This window comes from Pagrus pagrus, assembly GCF_965226575.1.
Source record: "Pagrus pagrus genome assembly, chromosome: 14".
Lineage (NCBI taxonomy): Eukaryota > Metazoa > Chordata > Actinopteri > Spariformes > Sparidae > Pagrus > Pagrus pagrus.
The window spans coordinates 15,965,149-15,981,379 of NC_140198.1; the positions used below are offsets into that span (position 1 = coordinate 15,965,149).

General features: G+C 39.8%; 1 protein-coding gene across 5 annotated transcripts; it reads right to left on the reverse strand.

The window, feature by feature from the left end:
- Positions 1-137: 137 nt before the first annotated feature.
- On the reverse strand, positions 138-14,457 carry aifm1 (apoptosis inducing factor mitochondrion associated 1). Of its 5 annotated transcripts, none has more exons than XM_084374295.1 (22): positions 14,176-14,457; positions 11,918-12,051; positions 11,575-11,695; positions 11,416-11,439; positions 11,253-11,276; positions 10,772-10,879; positions 9,495-9,764; positions 8,541-8,612; positions 8,367-8,438; positions 7,756-7,877; positions 7,494-7,624; positions 6,090-6,180; positions 5,823-5,907; positions 5,666-5,742; positions 5,089-5,197; positions 4,892-4,999; positions 4,694-4,782; positions 4,470-4,610; positions 3,853-3,995; positions 1,245-1,369; positions 699-889; positions 138-603 (listed from the first exon to the last, which is right to left on the reverse strand). In XM_084374295.1, the coding sequence occupies exons 1-22, from the start codon at positions 14,261-14,263 to the stop codon at positions 532-534; spliced, it is 2,397 nt and encodes a 798-aa protein (XP_084230421.1). In that variant the 5' UTR covers positions 14,264-14,457; the 3' UTR covers positions 138-531. The 5 variants fall into 5 exon arrangements, with proteins under 5 accessions (XP_084230421.1, XP_084230420.1, XP_084230423.1 ...); XM_084374294.1 differs by having other exon boundaries at positions 8,541-8,615; XM_084374297.1 differs by lacking the exon at positions 9,495-9,764 and having other exon boundaries at positions 14,176-14,452.
- Between the last annotated feature and the right edge of the window lie 1,774 nt (positions 14,458-16,231).

The following is a 16,231-nucleotide window of genomic DNA, read 5'->3' on the forward strand; positions in this document are numbered from 1 at the left end:
ATGTATGACCCGAGTGGATTTCCTACAACAGCACACATTGATTAAAATGCTTCAGGACACATGAGCTCAACCAAGCCATCACATCTGCAGGTCATCATGCTATTATCTCGGAGCCAAACTGAAAATAATGGGATCACTCCGATTTAAAAATAGCCTTTATTGCAGCTTCTCTCGCCACAAGCTGCTCTGATCACACAGAGGAAAACAAATAAGCTATGCTCAGCATTTTCAGCCTGGTGGGGGGAAAGCAGACAGACAATCACATCTTGACCAGAATTAAAAAAACAAACAGGAGCATAGGGTTTGGCGAAGAATGAGACAGTGATTTATCCTGAATAGAAAAAAAAGACAAACAGGTGCGGCAGATAGAAATTCCAAATATGAAAATATTTCAACGACATGACATAATTTACATCGATTCTCCCAGTTTGCTTGTGTGATCAGTTGTGTCTTCAAGAGTGTGGCGATGTCAGAGTTCAGTCTTAACATGAAGCGTAACTCCCCTCCTGTAAATGAGTGTCAGGCTCAATCTTAATCCTCATGGATGTTGAACAGCTTGGCCACTTCATTCAGATCTGCGTGTTCCTCTCCGTCCTTGATTATCTACAAATAAACAAGATACAAACAATTAACAACGATCAAATCTACAGTTTAATCCCAACTTTGACACATTTTTCTTACAAAGCGAGGATGCGTACCTTCCTCGCGATGGGCATCCTGTTGAACACGTTCCACAGAATGATGCCCACCACCACTTTGTCTCTCAGGTAGAAGATGACCCCTTTTCCGTAGTCGTCCTTGTTCTGCAGCACAGCTGGAGCAGGCGATGCAGGGGCCACTGGGCTAGTGGCTGTGTCCTCTGTTTCACTTTCTGAGCGGATTCCGGTTCCTGCAACGCATTTAACAAGTAAGAAGACCCAATCTCAACCTCGCCCCTACCAATTAGCCGTACTACTGCCTGTTTTTCACAGGCACACTTCAAACGGAGGGTAATGAGAACTCTAGCATTTCAATGTGTAATAGTTTTCTTTATAACAAACAAATAAATTGCTAAAAGTTTGCCAATGTCTCCATCACTAACTAGCTAGCTAGCTAATGTTACATTATTATTGCTGATTTGTGCAGGACAGTCCCGCATTTTGACGTATTTCAATGCTGGAAACCCCCACCTTTGCTGGCATAATACGCTAAATCCGAACTCTGGTTCTCAAATGTACCGTTTATTGTTGATTGTCTGGTCCTACCTGACTCCTCTGTAGCAGCTTTAGGTGTATCCTTGGCAGTGGCTTTGGCAAACACTCCGACTGTTGGCAAGCTGCTGTCAACAATCCCAATAGCCTCGTAGCCTACATCTGGTCCCAGGTCGCTCCTGTGAGAAACAACACAGGAAAACATGTTGAAGGAATATGATTCAAAGCTTTCGGATTTCATTGATTGATTTTCTTTAACGAGACCTTTCAGTGCTACATACCTTTAAAGAATGACTTAAAACATGTTTCATTTCAAACAAATGACACCCTAATGATATTGTTTTTGGGAGTTGAGCCAATATATAATCACAATGCTGTCATTTTGTGCCAGCTGCATTTTAGAAGCGAAAACAAAATCTTCAAATTTCTGTTGAAACTAGTTTGCCGAAGTTTATCCTCCAATGTGAGGTACAGCGACTCCTACATTCTTAAACTTCACTGTCAAAACAGTCTCCAAAACACTGTGTACATGTTTGAGTACCTCACACAGCTCCTACTCCAGACACAACACACAACAGGGCTGAAAGGGCACTTGTTAAAAATTTAGCTGTGAACTTCTGTGACAATCCCAGCGCCACCTGATGAGTTTCAAGCTGGCTGATGACCTGCAGTAATGTCACAGCCGACTAACCTTGACAAATTACCTGCTGTGGTCATTCAGCCCAGAGAGCCTGTACACTTAATGTGGCACCATTCAGAAGCATCCTTCTGCTGGCACCTTTACAGTGTCACTGTGCCAACACTACTGTAAAACGCTTGAATTTTAATGTGGCGTTTCAACGGTTTGACAAGTGCTTGGATTTTGGAGAAAGTGCTTAAAACTGACTGAATAGTTTGCTTTTTTTGATCAAGAATTAAAACCAGTCAGAGAGAGCGTGGCTTTTGTCCATCATACAAAATGAAGACTCCGCTCATGCCTCGCTTTCCACTCGAGTCTGCACGTGTGGGACATGCTTGTGTGATCCGTCAGACTTCATTGACGTGTACCCTCTGATGGGACTGTGAGTGGGAGGCTAACAGATGACAATATGGCTGAATGTTGCCTTTTTAATGAGTGTTGGCTTGAAAATGAGAAAATACTAAACTGTTGAAATGAGGACCAATCCTTGCACTGTCGAGACCCCTAAGGGTCAGCCGTAGTAGGGAATTTTCGATTAATTTAATAATACTCTTAATTAACCAATTCATTACAGTAATTCCTGCTCACTGTACAACTACAACTTGTCATTATCCTGATTTAACAGATTTTATTTGTTATTTCTTAGCAATTTCTTCACATTACAACATAATTAATGGCCTGTGAATTAAAGAGTAAACCAATACGGTCGTGCTAGTATTGTATGTCAATTATGGCAAGTTAATTTATGGATTTTGTAGTGTAACAGCTAATGTTATGTTTGTGTAATGTTTAAATGACATAACATTATTGGCTAACAATTACCAAGCAACCGATTGACCCTGCATCACACTGCTCTCAGTTTTTAATCATCTCCTCCCCTTCAGTCACAGTTAGTTTTGTGGTTTATGGTCATTTTTAGACTCTGGTTGTAAACTTTACAGCCTGCTTTGTAATGCTGTTGCTCCCGATTTCTCTGTGTACAGTGACACAGCTGAAACACAAAAGTACAATAATTTAACTGACCAAATTTGAGTCGACTTATGCTTGAAAACTTGCCTGAATTTGACTAAAGAGAAGGTATAGGGACCCTGAGAAAGGCTTTTAGAATGACACTTTTAGAATGAAGCAATAAATAAATTATTATTACCAAAGGTGCGTTTTTAGAAGCTTCCCTGCATTGGACGCTTGACCAACACACGCTACACCCTCCTACAACAGCGCAACTCACTCAGAGTTGTCCTGTGGTTGCTGTCTGGACACCAACAGCCTGAGTCGGGAGACACATTACACTGGCATTCAAAAGAACCTCATCATATCATCAGACTACATCTTCTGGAGCATAAACCTCAATAGTTTGACTAATGTGTGACCTTTTTTTTTTTTTTACTGCAGTAAACCTGTGTTGTCAGCAGTGTGTCGTATTTCCCCAGCTGCTAAAAGCATGCAGCCACAGCATGTCAGTGTAGCGTGGCCCACACTCCACACTGTAGTTCGTTTTTTGGAAACTCCCTGAAAGTCTGCTTCAGTCCCCTTGTGCTCATATCAGTGATGTTTTTAACAGAGTTGGTAAATTTATGATGGGCTTAAAAACGTCTCTCCAAGTGACGCAGCCCTCGGCTGGAAACTCTTATCCTAATGTCCTCAAAAGGCACTTTAAATATTTCACAACTTAATGGTATTCAAGACTTCCAAGCAATCATGCATGTTCAGCTGACTGCTAAAAGGATTAAATCTGAGTCATTTGCAGAATTGCACATGCTGCCCCAGTGCCCCCTTATTTAAATGCATTCAATGAGCGTCACGTGGATCCCTGCAATCAACAATTCAGAAGGGATCTCGCTTTCTCCGATATTTCCCTTCATTTCCACTTCAAGCTGAATTCATAGCTTGCAGCCACAGCGCTCATTTGCAGTTGAATTTTTGACCCATGAAAGCCCTTGGTTAGCATCAGTAGCAGGGAATAGGAAACACTGTAACACCCACCAGAACATGGACTGATGCCAGTAGGGTTTGTTGGCTCCTGTCATGTTCTCTCCTGCGAGTCTTCCACTCACAACGGCGTGATCGTGGTGCTCCACTCGTCTGCGGCCCAGTCTGATGTCATAGAAACACGCAGCATCTCCAGCCTAAATCCAGACAGAAGGGATGGAGGATGAATCATGGATTAGATTTTCTAACTATAACTTTATAACTATATCATAGTTTCATTACTTGTCTACAAAAAGGTGCACTGTTTCTGGACCATGCCCCAGTTTGCCTGAGGGGGGCACTGTAATATAAGATATTGCTGAAAAGGTCAAAGGCATTTACAGTTCATCTTAACCTATTAGGTAAACCTCAAATTTCCAGCACAGTGGATTTTGTTTTTATTTCAAATAATTAAAATGTAGTCAACATTTTTGTGCTTTTTACCAAGTCTCGTCAAAGTGGGCACTAAAATGCTTTTTCAAGATTACTGTCACAACAGTGGTGAAATGTTGACCTTTAAACTCACTTCTTTGCAGCAGAATATGATTTCTCATATTTCCTCCACAGGTCTTCGTGATCTTGTTGACAGGTGTCCTTAGGATATTTAAACTACCATATAAACATTAACTTACCACCCAAATATTGGATCTAGCTTGCAGCTCTGCATTGACCCGATAGCCACCAAAATCAGAGTCCACCTCCAGACCTGCTGACTTAGCAAGGTCAACATTGGGCTCCAGGCCAACAGCTGCAACAATGTGATCGGTTTTGACCTACAAGGTGAAGCACAACGTAATCAGTAACTAATAAGTCATTTTGTGAATTATACCGAACTTGTGCAAAAACCTGGACCTACCAATCGTCCATCCTTCAGTTGGATTTCTAACTTATCATCTTTGCAGGTGACTGATTTCACCAAAGCTTCTGAGATGACTTTTACGCCCTCTAGAAAATCAAAAGGAAAGTATTTAATAAAACAGACATGATGAGATACACAATGAAACTCAGACAGTGACACAGTTCAGACACATAAGTAAACAAAATGGACACAAACCTTTCTTGACTTTTGCTGTCGTCCAATTGCTCAGATACTCAGGCAACACCTTTCCCATGTTGCCCTTCTCAGGGAACATCTGTATCACCTCCAGGTCGGACTCATTTGCTGAAGAAAACAGAAAGATAATGAGTGATCCAACAACAATTTAATTCACACACATTAATTCTGTTCAACATTATTGTTAATAGTCTTACATCTCCTGCCGAGGGCACAGGCCAGCTCGCTGCCCAAGAAGCCACCTCCGATGATTGTGACAGACTTGATGTTTCTGGAGACCTTATCCAGTGATTTGAAGTCCTCAACCTGTGGAGGACCACAACATTTATATAGAACATACTCCTTTTGTTTTTAGCAGTTTTACATCACACGGTTATTCTAAACACATTAAAATTACCTTATATGCTTATGTGAGTGTGTTAAACTGTGACATGACTGCAGTGGTTGTTATTGCAAGGAGACTTTCTTTTTGCCCTGTGTGACCCTGTAGCCACATTTATACCACTGGTGTTACTGAGTAATCTGCATTTCCGGCTGTTTCTTATGTATTATATCTATGTGTATCTTATATCTGATAAAAAGTTTTAATGATTCAATTTATAATCCTGTAGATGAAACTAAGTATTCAAATATTTGCTCAGTGGCTTTTTCCTAAATATTTCCATTATGCGATACTTTTACAATTAATCCCACAACACAAATATTTTTCAGAGCATTGAACAATCTGTCAGAAACTGACACAGAGCTATCGCCCCCTTGTGGCTAAACACTGACCTTGCGGAACAAAGTTGTCCTCGTCATCACTTCATCCCCTGCTCGTTCAATGACCTGGAGATTTCTGGGCACTCCGCCTGAAGAGAACGGCTCTAATTAGCTTCCACAAGGTTTATGCCACATCTGGGAATACTTTTTTTATTATAAAGTGGCTTACCTGTGGCAATCAAACACTTGTCATATGAGATCTCAGTTTCATCGTCCAATTTTACTTTGTTTCCTCTCACGTCCATGTGAACCACCTGAAGAGGATCAAATCATGTAATTGATGTCAAAAACATCATTCAGCAAAGTCAAAAAGTACATTTTCATCCTCAACTCTGGTTTTAATAATTTATCCAAATACTGTCATGTATTGTATCGAATTATAAAAGCCAGCAGACCGCAGTGTCTGACTGTTGAAGGAAAACAAACATAAACCAACCTTTTTGCCAGTAAGAACAGCCACTCCGCCATTTTCTGCACTGTCCAATTCCTCTGGATTGATGTAGAAAGATGCTGGCTGGAAGTAGATACTGAAAAATATAAAAAAAAGGTACCAAAATCACTGCACATGTTTCACCAGTTTCTGTCTAAATTTCCCTCAGCAGGACATGACATTGAAGTGAGTTGTTGCAGCTTAATTTCCAGTTGTCTGCCCAACTTCTGCAGGTCAGTATACTGAAGTATATTTTTCATCATTTTTATTTTCACCAATTTTTGTCATTTCATCAGGTTAGCCGAGCTTTGGAACAATTTTCCTAAATGTCTTTTTTTATAGTTAGACACCATACATTTATAAAACCAGCAATTACAACTTTATAATCAAGTTCAAGTTACCAATTTCCCCATTTTAGAAGTACCACTCCTTAAGTGCTTATTGAGGGATAACAATGTCTTCACACCACTCAAGTTAAATGTTTCTTTTTATATTTTGAGACAACAAAGAAATAAATTACAGGGAAAAAAGTGAAATACTTAATATTTTACATACCTGTATATAATAATAGTGTGTGTGTGTGTGTGTGTGTGTGTGTGAGTGTGACAGTGAGAAAGAGAGAGAGGAGCGCCTGATGTTGATTGTTGATTGTTGAATTGGTGAGAATGGTTAAAAAAAAATGTACTTCAGTTTACTCAACTGCACAAGGTTTGGCAGAAATTAGTTGGAAGTTAAAATGGTCAGCTGAAGTGACGCAGAAACCCATGTGGAAGTTTCCTGGAAATGTATTAATGACATTACCAGCTATCTATTAACTGCTTGTTGGAGAATAGCAGAATATTATTATCATTAAATAATACTGGGGTCATTTTCTATCAATTTTGAGGTAATTTTGAGTAAATTTCAAAGACATTTCAAATATGTTTCTTGGTTATTACCACCGATTTATTTATTACTGAAAATTCCAAACTTGTGAAATGAAATGTTACCCATTTTTCTTTTCTTTTATATTGTAGTCTATATATTGTTTATGCAGGGTGTCTGCTGAATTTGTTCCACTAATCCAGCAAGTCATACATAAACCAGCCACAAGTAATGACAACAAACAAATAAAGAGGAAGTGAGTAGCAATAGATTTTAGGAAGTGTTGATATTTGACATGAACACTGACGTCCACCTGAATAGAAAATGCGCCACCAACAGAAACTCTCCGTAAAGTCTTTTGTAACGAAAGCCAAAAACCTCAGAGTCACTTTGACGACCACGTCACAGCAGAAAGTGACAGATGATGGGACAGAACAATCAGACAGATGGTAAGAATGGTACTGAGCCAAAGTGAGGCAAATAGAAAGAATTCAAGGCAGTTAGGTTAGATAGGCCAAAAGTACAATACAAGAATTTTAAACACACCTTCTTTCTTTTCCATTCCACTGTTTGAAACGCAGTGTTTCCGTCACACTGGGGTCATCAGAGAACCACAGCTCCTTCGAGAGAGGTGGTCTCATGTATGGAAGGTCTGGCTCATCAGTCACTATCAACACCTGATAGTAAAATATGAAAATAAAAAAAAAAATACATTAACAGATAAAGTACATAAGTATTATTATTTTTACAAATATTACAGAGGGAGTGAGTTAAAACGAGGTGGATGATGAACTGAATTCTGACTGACCCTGGCACCGGGGTCTCTGGCTCGAATGGACCGTGCAGCAGCGAAGGAGGCCGTACCTCCACCAATAAGGAGGTAGGGGGTGTGTGAAGGTACCTTGGGGAGGGCAGGGACAGCTTCCACTGCTGGAGTTTGCAAGAAAGAGCGACAGTAAGCGAGACAGAGAGAAGAAGTGAGGGTGAAAGAGAGAGAGAAATGCAAAAAGCAAAAGCAGGAGAAGGACACAGTCAGTGCATGATCTTAGATGCTCATCAGTACAACTCACACAAATACACAAATAGAAATACACCTGGTGGGAGTAATCGTAACCAGAAATCAAATCTTCCATGTGAGTGAGATTACCCTTTATCATTACAGGAACCTGGTGGGGATAAATGGAAAAAGTAACCAAGCTTTCCATGTGAGTGAGATTAACCTTTATCATTACAGGAACAAACAAAGTGAAAAAGACATGAACAGGTAGGAAGGAAAGCTGTAATGAGGAAAAATGTTAAAACCATAAATAGGAGAAAAAGGTGTTGGAAATTAACATTAACATTATCGAAATGGGAAGAGGTATCGGTGTCGTGTTTTCTCGTTTTCCCGCTCCAGCCGAGGATGGACTTCGGTCTTACCACTCTCTGCCACAACTTCAGGCTGAGGCTCGGCTGGCTCTGCTGCGGGGCTTTCTGCTGCTGCTGGAGGTTCTGTTAGTATAACCGGAGCATTAAGCAGTTAAGACAAAATGAAGCCTTTAGACGTGGTAAATGTATCATTGGTTCCATGCACAGGTCTAACCGAGCGCTTACCACTCTCCACAATGGGTGCAGGGGGCGGCTCTGTAAGATCAGCTGGGGACGGCTCAGAGGGGGCGGATGGCTCTGCTAGTATAGTGGTTGTAAAGTTACATAATGATCTCTTATGAGCAGAACAGCTAATTAGTGAAATCTATTTTTAAGGGGAGACACTACAGGTTAAAACATCTTACATGCACCAGTCAATTTTGAGATTTTGCTTTTTTGCCTCCATTAAACGTCATCTTTCAGACTAGCAGGGGTCCAAAATACACATTCAGGTTTGTTAGGTGTGTGTATGATGTTAGTTCAGGTTTATCTTCTGGATTTCTTCATGCAAATTAGTGCAGATCTAAAATATCACAAAACTTGTAATACCAAAAATAATTGGTTAAATTTCAGTGATATCCGTTTGTAAAAACTTTTACCCTATCCACTATTTTGGTGTTTAAAAATATGAAATTCTACAACACATATCTTTAAAAGCCATTTTTTCTCATTCTCTGGCTAAAATCTCCACCTCCGTAGTACTTACACACACCAAACTTTCCAGTTCTATTCCTATTTATAGTCTGAAGGTTTTCACCGCGGGGGTTTGTCATATATCATTCACAGCCTGACTTATTTAACATTTTATTCCTAAAACGTGGCGAAAATTGACTTTTTTGGGGTGTATGGTCCGATTTAGAGAGTGATGTAAAGAGATCTAGCTGCAAAAACAAGTTTTATCCTATGTTTAGATATCTGTTCTGGAAATGTATCCAATTTAGCTTTTTTTGTAATACAAAAAATTATCTTTGAAATGTGAGTAAACATCTGGGGAAGTTTCATGGTCATATCTGATATCTATCTGACTCAATTCACCTGTAGTGTCTCCCCACTGAGCTGTAGTCGTTGACGCTCATACATAACGATCCAATAGAATGACTGAATGAATTACATCATAGATCCTTTCTTCTCAAATCTTACCCTGCTCCTCAACTACAGGTGCAGCAGGTGGTTCTGCTGCCTCTTCTGGAGCTGCTTCTACTGGAGCTGCTTCTACTGGTGCAGCTTCTACTGGAGCTGCCTCTATTGAAGCAGCTTCTATTGGTGCTGCTTCTTCTGGAGCAGCTTCTATTGGTGCTGCTTCTTCTGGAGCAGCTTCTACTGGTGCCGCCTCTACTGGTGCGGCTTCTACCTGAGCTGCTTCTATTGGAGCAGCTTCTTCCGGAGCTGCCTCTACCACTGGCTCCTCTGCTGTTAAGGGCAATCCATAGTATGGGTTATTATTCAACTTTTCACAAGGTTAGTGACGGGGTCGACCATCAGGATCCATGCATTTCTTCTGCTTCACCATGGGAACATTCTGCAGAGCATGCACACTGACACAATTACAATTGGAAGCTGCCAGAGAGACACTGAGCTGAACATGAAGAGGTAGCTCAGTGTCAATAACAGTGTGTTTCAAGAGTTTCTGTTTAAATTTAATCTTAAACACAGCCTGAGAAAAGTCTGCAAGTAAAGACTGAATGCACTTCACAGGGCAGCTTCCAATTATGAACAATATTATCACTATACTATTATCAATATTAGAAAACCCTTTAGAGTACACATTCACAAAAAAGTTCAGACAGGAGAGGTTCATTTTACACAACAAATATGACAACAGAGCAGACAAGGAGGAGCCAACGTATTTGTCAAATGTACCGAGAACTCCAACAGCTGTTTCCCACAAATACAGGAATATCTACAGTTCAGAATAATTGAGGAGAGTGTGAAAAGTTGTGCTGAAACTGTAGAGGGTTAATATACAAGGTTAGAGGACAAAAACTAAATATAACCCAACAGAGCACCCTGGGTGTGACACATGCAACACTACTATTAAAGAAAAACACACGCAACATGACAGTCACAGTTCATACAGTGAACATATCAGACAACACTCATACAGACAGGACAATACACATACCCAGAGGGCCTCATGTATAAAACATGTCATCACCATGACATTGTATTTGTGACATATTAATACTGTGAGACATTTTTGAGCAGGGTATAAAGAGGACTGAAAAGACAGGTGTGTTTTACAGCCTGCTTTTTTGGCAATAACCTGACTTCACCAGTTGTTGTCGCCATTTTCTCCCAGAAGTATAGTATGTATACACATAATTCCCTTTTCTGGTTTGTTCTTTTGGTCAACACATTTTATACAGGAGGCACATGTTAGGCATGCATGTAGGGGTAAAGAAAAGTATGTAAACAACCTGAGGGAGGTTCAGTTGTTTCACTGGGGGCCGCTGCTTCAGCGTCAGGGGCGGGGGGGCTCGGCTCCTCTGGTGAAGGTGCTGCTTCGGGTTCTGGCTCAGGGACGGCTGAGAGAAAATTAACAGAAATTATTAACTTAATTGTAAAGAGAACAGGGTTTAAAGTAAGTCATTTAAATCAATTCACCGCTAATTTGAAAAGCAGTAAAGAAGAAGATACAGTGTGTACACCGCAGAGTCCAAGCCAACCACTTTAGCAAGTAACCTTTAACGGATTTAAAAAAAACACGTCTTTCAGTTGAGAGAGTGAAACAGCAAAGACTCCACACGCTTTTCAAGATGTCTGAAGCTTATGCACAAGCTCTTTGTTCACGGTTATAAAAACATCATGGTTAAACTTTACTACCCATTTAGTTATTAACAGAGGTGGAGTTTGATCTATAAATTTTATCTACACAGGAATGAGAGAAAGGACACTCACCCTCTGTCTCAGCGGCTTCCACAGCTGAAACAAAATGAAATCATTTGATCAAAACTTCACAGAAACAATCACAATTACCCAAAAGTTGGGACGCTGTGTAAAATGTCAATAAAAACAGAAATAAATAAATAAATAAATTAGAAATGAGAGAGGAATCACTCACCTGCTGTCTCGGGGGCTTCTGCAGCTAAAACAAAAAAAAGAAAATAATCAAAACATAGCTCATGCGGCTCTGATAGGGATAACTTTAGACTTGTTTAAAGTATTAATTTAACAGTTTTGTTATCTCTAAAATCATCAGCTGCAAGTACAAATTACTCACCAGGAGGCTCTGGCTGGATGGGTGTGTCTGGGTCTTTTGCAGTGGCTTTAAGTGGTCTGGATGAAATTTCATCTATACGATCCTGATATCTTTGTTTGTCACCCTTGACAGTTTGGTACGCCTGTGAAAACAAAAACAATCAATATCTATTTGCAACCAGATCATGTATAAGCCCGACTTTGCCAATGCATGTTTTTAAATCAACAGTCAGGGTAGGACCTTCTGGATGAAACACACCAAACGAACAACAAAAGTGATACACTTAACACCCTAAATATTGATTTCAAACGATTATGATTTTCAGTGTATGTACTGTAAGTTGTAATAGACTAAGCCAACTCACGTATATTCCACCAGCGACGCAGGCTGCTCCAACCAGAGCGACGTACAGCGTGTTTTCTCCTCCTCCTCCCCCTGCTGGCCCAGTGGACATGTGGGCCGCAGGTACAAGTACTGGTATTCGGCCATTGGTTAACCCTGAAAACACATTAAAAAAGCCTTAATTTCAACAACAACCTTGGCAGTGCTTGCAAAAGTCATCCAGACAGAGGTCAGTCATAGTGTCAGTACATCTCCCCAAAGCCATGTTCTATACACGCATGCTAAATACTGAACTTACACTTACTATACTTGCATGTATCGTGTTTTTTGAAGAATGCATCTTTATCCTGTACCAAGGAGTATGGTGAAACACTAAAACTGGTGCATCAAATCAACGTATTTATATATCATCACATTGCCTCAGTGGGCTTTACAATCCGTACAGTGAACGACATCCTTTGTCCTTAGACCCTCGATTCGAGTGAGGAAAAACTTGCCACGTTGAGGTAAAAGAAAAACCTTTTAACAGGGAGAAGGGGAAAAAAAGGATAGAAGAAACCTCATCATCCTGGATGTAGATCCTCTGAAATTTTGTTTGTGTTTATGTTGAACAGGCTTATCAGATTGCTCAGCTTTCTGACTATATTATATATTAGTTGTTCAGTCAATAACATCTCACTTTTCTATTTGGCTGGACATCAACAAGGGAGAAGTTGGGAAGAAATAACAAGCATTACACTATATGTTCCACCATCTTTTCTATACTTTATAGTAGGGTTGCAAAGATTAATCGATTAGCTGTCAACTATTGAACTGATTGCCAACTATCTTGATAACTGATGTTTTTATAAGGAAGGAAAGTCATTTTAAAGACCAAGCAACTTAACAATTAATTGAAAGAGTAATCGATTTTTCGACATTTTTCCAATTATCTGTGATTTCAGATTGCAGATAGATACATTTAAAAATGTTCTTCTTTGGCTCTGATGCAGCATCCTCTCACACAATGTCCTGCCAACAACAATATCTGATTGGTAACACGTCATGATTAATAGCCTATAAACACTAAATAATCTGAATCTGCAAAGTAACTAGTAACTAAATGTATCAAATAAATGAAGTTGAGAGGAGGTATAAAGTTTTCATCACTGGTTGTTCGAAATTTTGACACAAAGAGTTTCATTTTTACTGAGAATGAATATCAGTCCCAAATATCGTTTTTTAGTCTCCTTGATTTCTAAATCATCAGTATCGGTAGTGGGCCTGAAAAAGCCATATCGGTCAACCCCTAATAAAAACAACATGACCATTGACATGACAGCTGCTGCCTCATCAGGCTACCAAGCCACAGACTATGAGGGTGACTGCTACATTAATGTGACTGCTGAAGGAGCATGGTTGCTAGCTTGCTCAAAATGTGAATGAAGCAATGAACTGATTGGTGAAGACAAACACAGATAAGCAATTTCTAAAAGCATAAAACTATTGTGTAAATGCTGCTGGTGGCGTGACATATTTGCAGAATATTCCTGTGGATGTTGACGATGAAAACATATCTCCTTACATAAACTCAATCTAAGCTTATCATGCAAGGTTATACAACATCTCTTGACTCAACATTTCCCAACATGAAGGGACTGGCATCTTCAGGCTTTGAGTTAATTAAACAAAGCACCCACATTATTATTTGAGTTAGGTTTAGAGGCTTGAATCGTCATTATTATCAACCTCTCTCCTGGACTATTTTCCTCTAATAACTCCACACTTGCTCCTTTCTTAATCGTTGTAGATTCAAGCAACTTCAGTCCCTTGTGACCCTGGAAAAAACCCCGTGATAAAAAAAAAAGTCGGCCTTATGGAGGCATGGCAAAATATGGTGGGAGACAGGACATGGTGTAACACCTGTAATAACCACACTGTAAACCAGCACAGGCAGGTCAAACATGTGCGTGACAACGATTCAAGTTTATGTTCATTCATCGGCGTTGCTTTCTGGTAAGCTGCGGGCAAGAGCTGCAACCAGTGAAGTGCAATATGGTTTAAGTTAGCTAACCCTAAATGTCACCCACTTCTCCATGTTGCCATTTGTCAGTTAGCTAAGTTAACATTAGCTTTGTAGCAGCCAAACGAAGGTCAAAATACTTAAAACTAAGCTAGGAGAAGTTAGCCTGTCTTGTTTAACGACCGTCGACAATGTTTTATATCACGCTTCTGGACATGAGTGTATGAATTGAGGCCAGCTAGCAAGGAGACAGCAACTTACTGGAAGTGTTCACTTACCTGTTCTCCTCACATTCTGCCGGCATGCAGTGGATGAAGCTCTAGCAAGAGGTGCAAGCTTTTTCCATACAGTTCTACATTTCAGCATTGTGGCTCAGCTCCGCTGTAACGGTTCCCAGTTTACGAGCCGACTTGTCGGACAGGGACACTAGCTAATTGCCGATGATAAGTCCTAAAGCAGCCAGCCCACACTGACAACTAGCAGCAACGCGCTACACGCCAAGGCCAGAGACAGGTCATACGTTTCAGGGGGATCATGGGTAATTGTGGAGAGTTTTTGAAGACGTGAGATTGGTCGCCGCTAGAAGAATCAGGGAGGATAACGCCGTTGGAACAAAGATGGCGCCGCCCGTTATATCAGTAACCGTGCTGAACACAATTTCTGTGACGACTTAGCATTTTTTTGTATTAATGTCTGTGCTATGACGAGATACAGCATTTTTAAATCATATAATCAACAGCTACATAGTTAACGTTCATTTAATTTCAGGTCTAAGCTCTGTATAAACGATTTTACAAGAAGTCGCAGCCGTTTTGAGCTCTTTCCTTCGAGACTCTTTGGTAACGGCCGCTTCTTGTTCTTGACATTTGTGCAGATGAACCGCAGCCTCAGTGGACTGCCCCCCCCTACAGTTTATTGTTATTATCATTATTATTATTATCATTATTATTATTATTATTATTATTATTATTATTATTACTATTAAATAGTAACCTGGTTAATAAAAGTTGTCCCGACGGTGAACACAGAGTAAACTGCGACAAGAGGAAGGAGGTAACAGAGAAGAATAGCCCATAATATTGTATATCATTTAAAAATATATATTTTTTTCCAGTGTAAATAAAGCATTCATATAAAACACATGACAACATGGCCTAAAATAATGAGATGAGATAACAACGAGGTTAAAAAAAAGATAATAAAAATAATGCAACGCACTGCAATTTTATGTACATGTAGGTTTAATGTGAGTTAGGTAAACAAATCAACCTTTAAATTTCACTGAGTCACGATTTCTGAATACTAAATTTGCCCTTACTGACAGACTGCATAACACCATCATGTGTTATGTCGCCCTCTGGTGGTAATGGTGGCTCAAAACACTTTTAAAAAGAGATGAAGTCTGTGTATTAAAGTATCTCCACCTTTGCTGTTCATGTTGTGCTGGTGCTTTTGGAAGTTACCCCATCTAGTTTTGCAAAAAAATGTATAACATTTACAAAAGTGTATGAAAGCAGGCCAGTTAAATGACTGACTGCAATCTATCACTGAATTGCTCATTTTGAAAGTTCATAATGTTGTCTCCTGGAATTAAAAGTGGTCTGCGTTCATCTGACGACAGTTGTTAACAATACGGCAGTTGATTATTCATAATACTAGGAAATGATTTTGAATGTGACGGTGAGGATTTAGTCTACTTCCCTTCAGAGAGGAAATCAAAAATGGTGCATGCGGATGATTTAGTTCAGATGTCAGTGTTTTTCCTGGCAAGAGAAGTTAGAAACCGAACTTCTCTTACGGGATAAGAGGTCATTTTGTGGTAAACAAGCCAGTGTATTGCTTTGTTGTTTTTTGTAATGATCTTATTATAAGTGTTTCCTACTACTGCAGCCAGTACGGACTATTACTATTGCACTTCTACTTCGATATTAGTACTTTTACTAACACCTTTTTTTTTGCAAGAAGCATATTGCACCAATGAATGCCACACATCACTAAACTTGTAGCCTAAACTAGTTAGCAATGACCGTTCCCAGATGGGTCTTTATACAGATACACAAAACTCAACAAGAAGATACATACAAAACAGCGAGAACAGGAGAAGAAGAAAATTGTGCAATAAAATGACCATAAAACTGAGTGACAAGCATCATCATTCATCATTACATGTCTGACCCTTCTTTAACAGGTGTTTTAACCCATACATAATCCATAACACTGATCCCCTGAGCAAACATCTGAGTCACTGAGGTACCACCATGTCACCGAGCACCTTTGGAGCATGCTTTCACAGACGTTTATTGATACGTGTAATACTATGAAATGATCATAAAC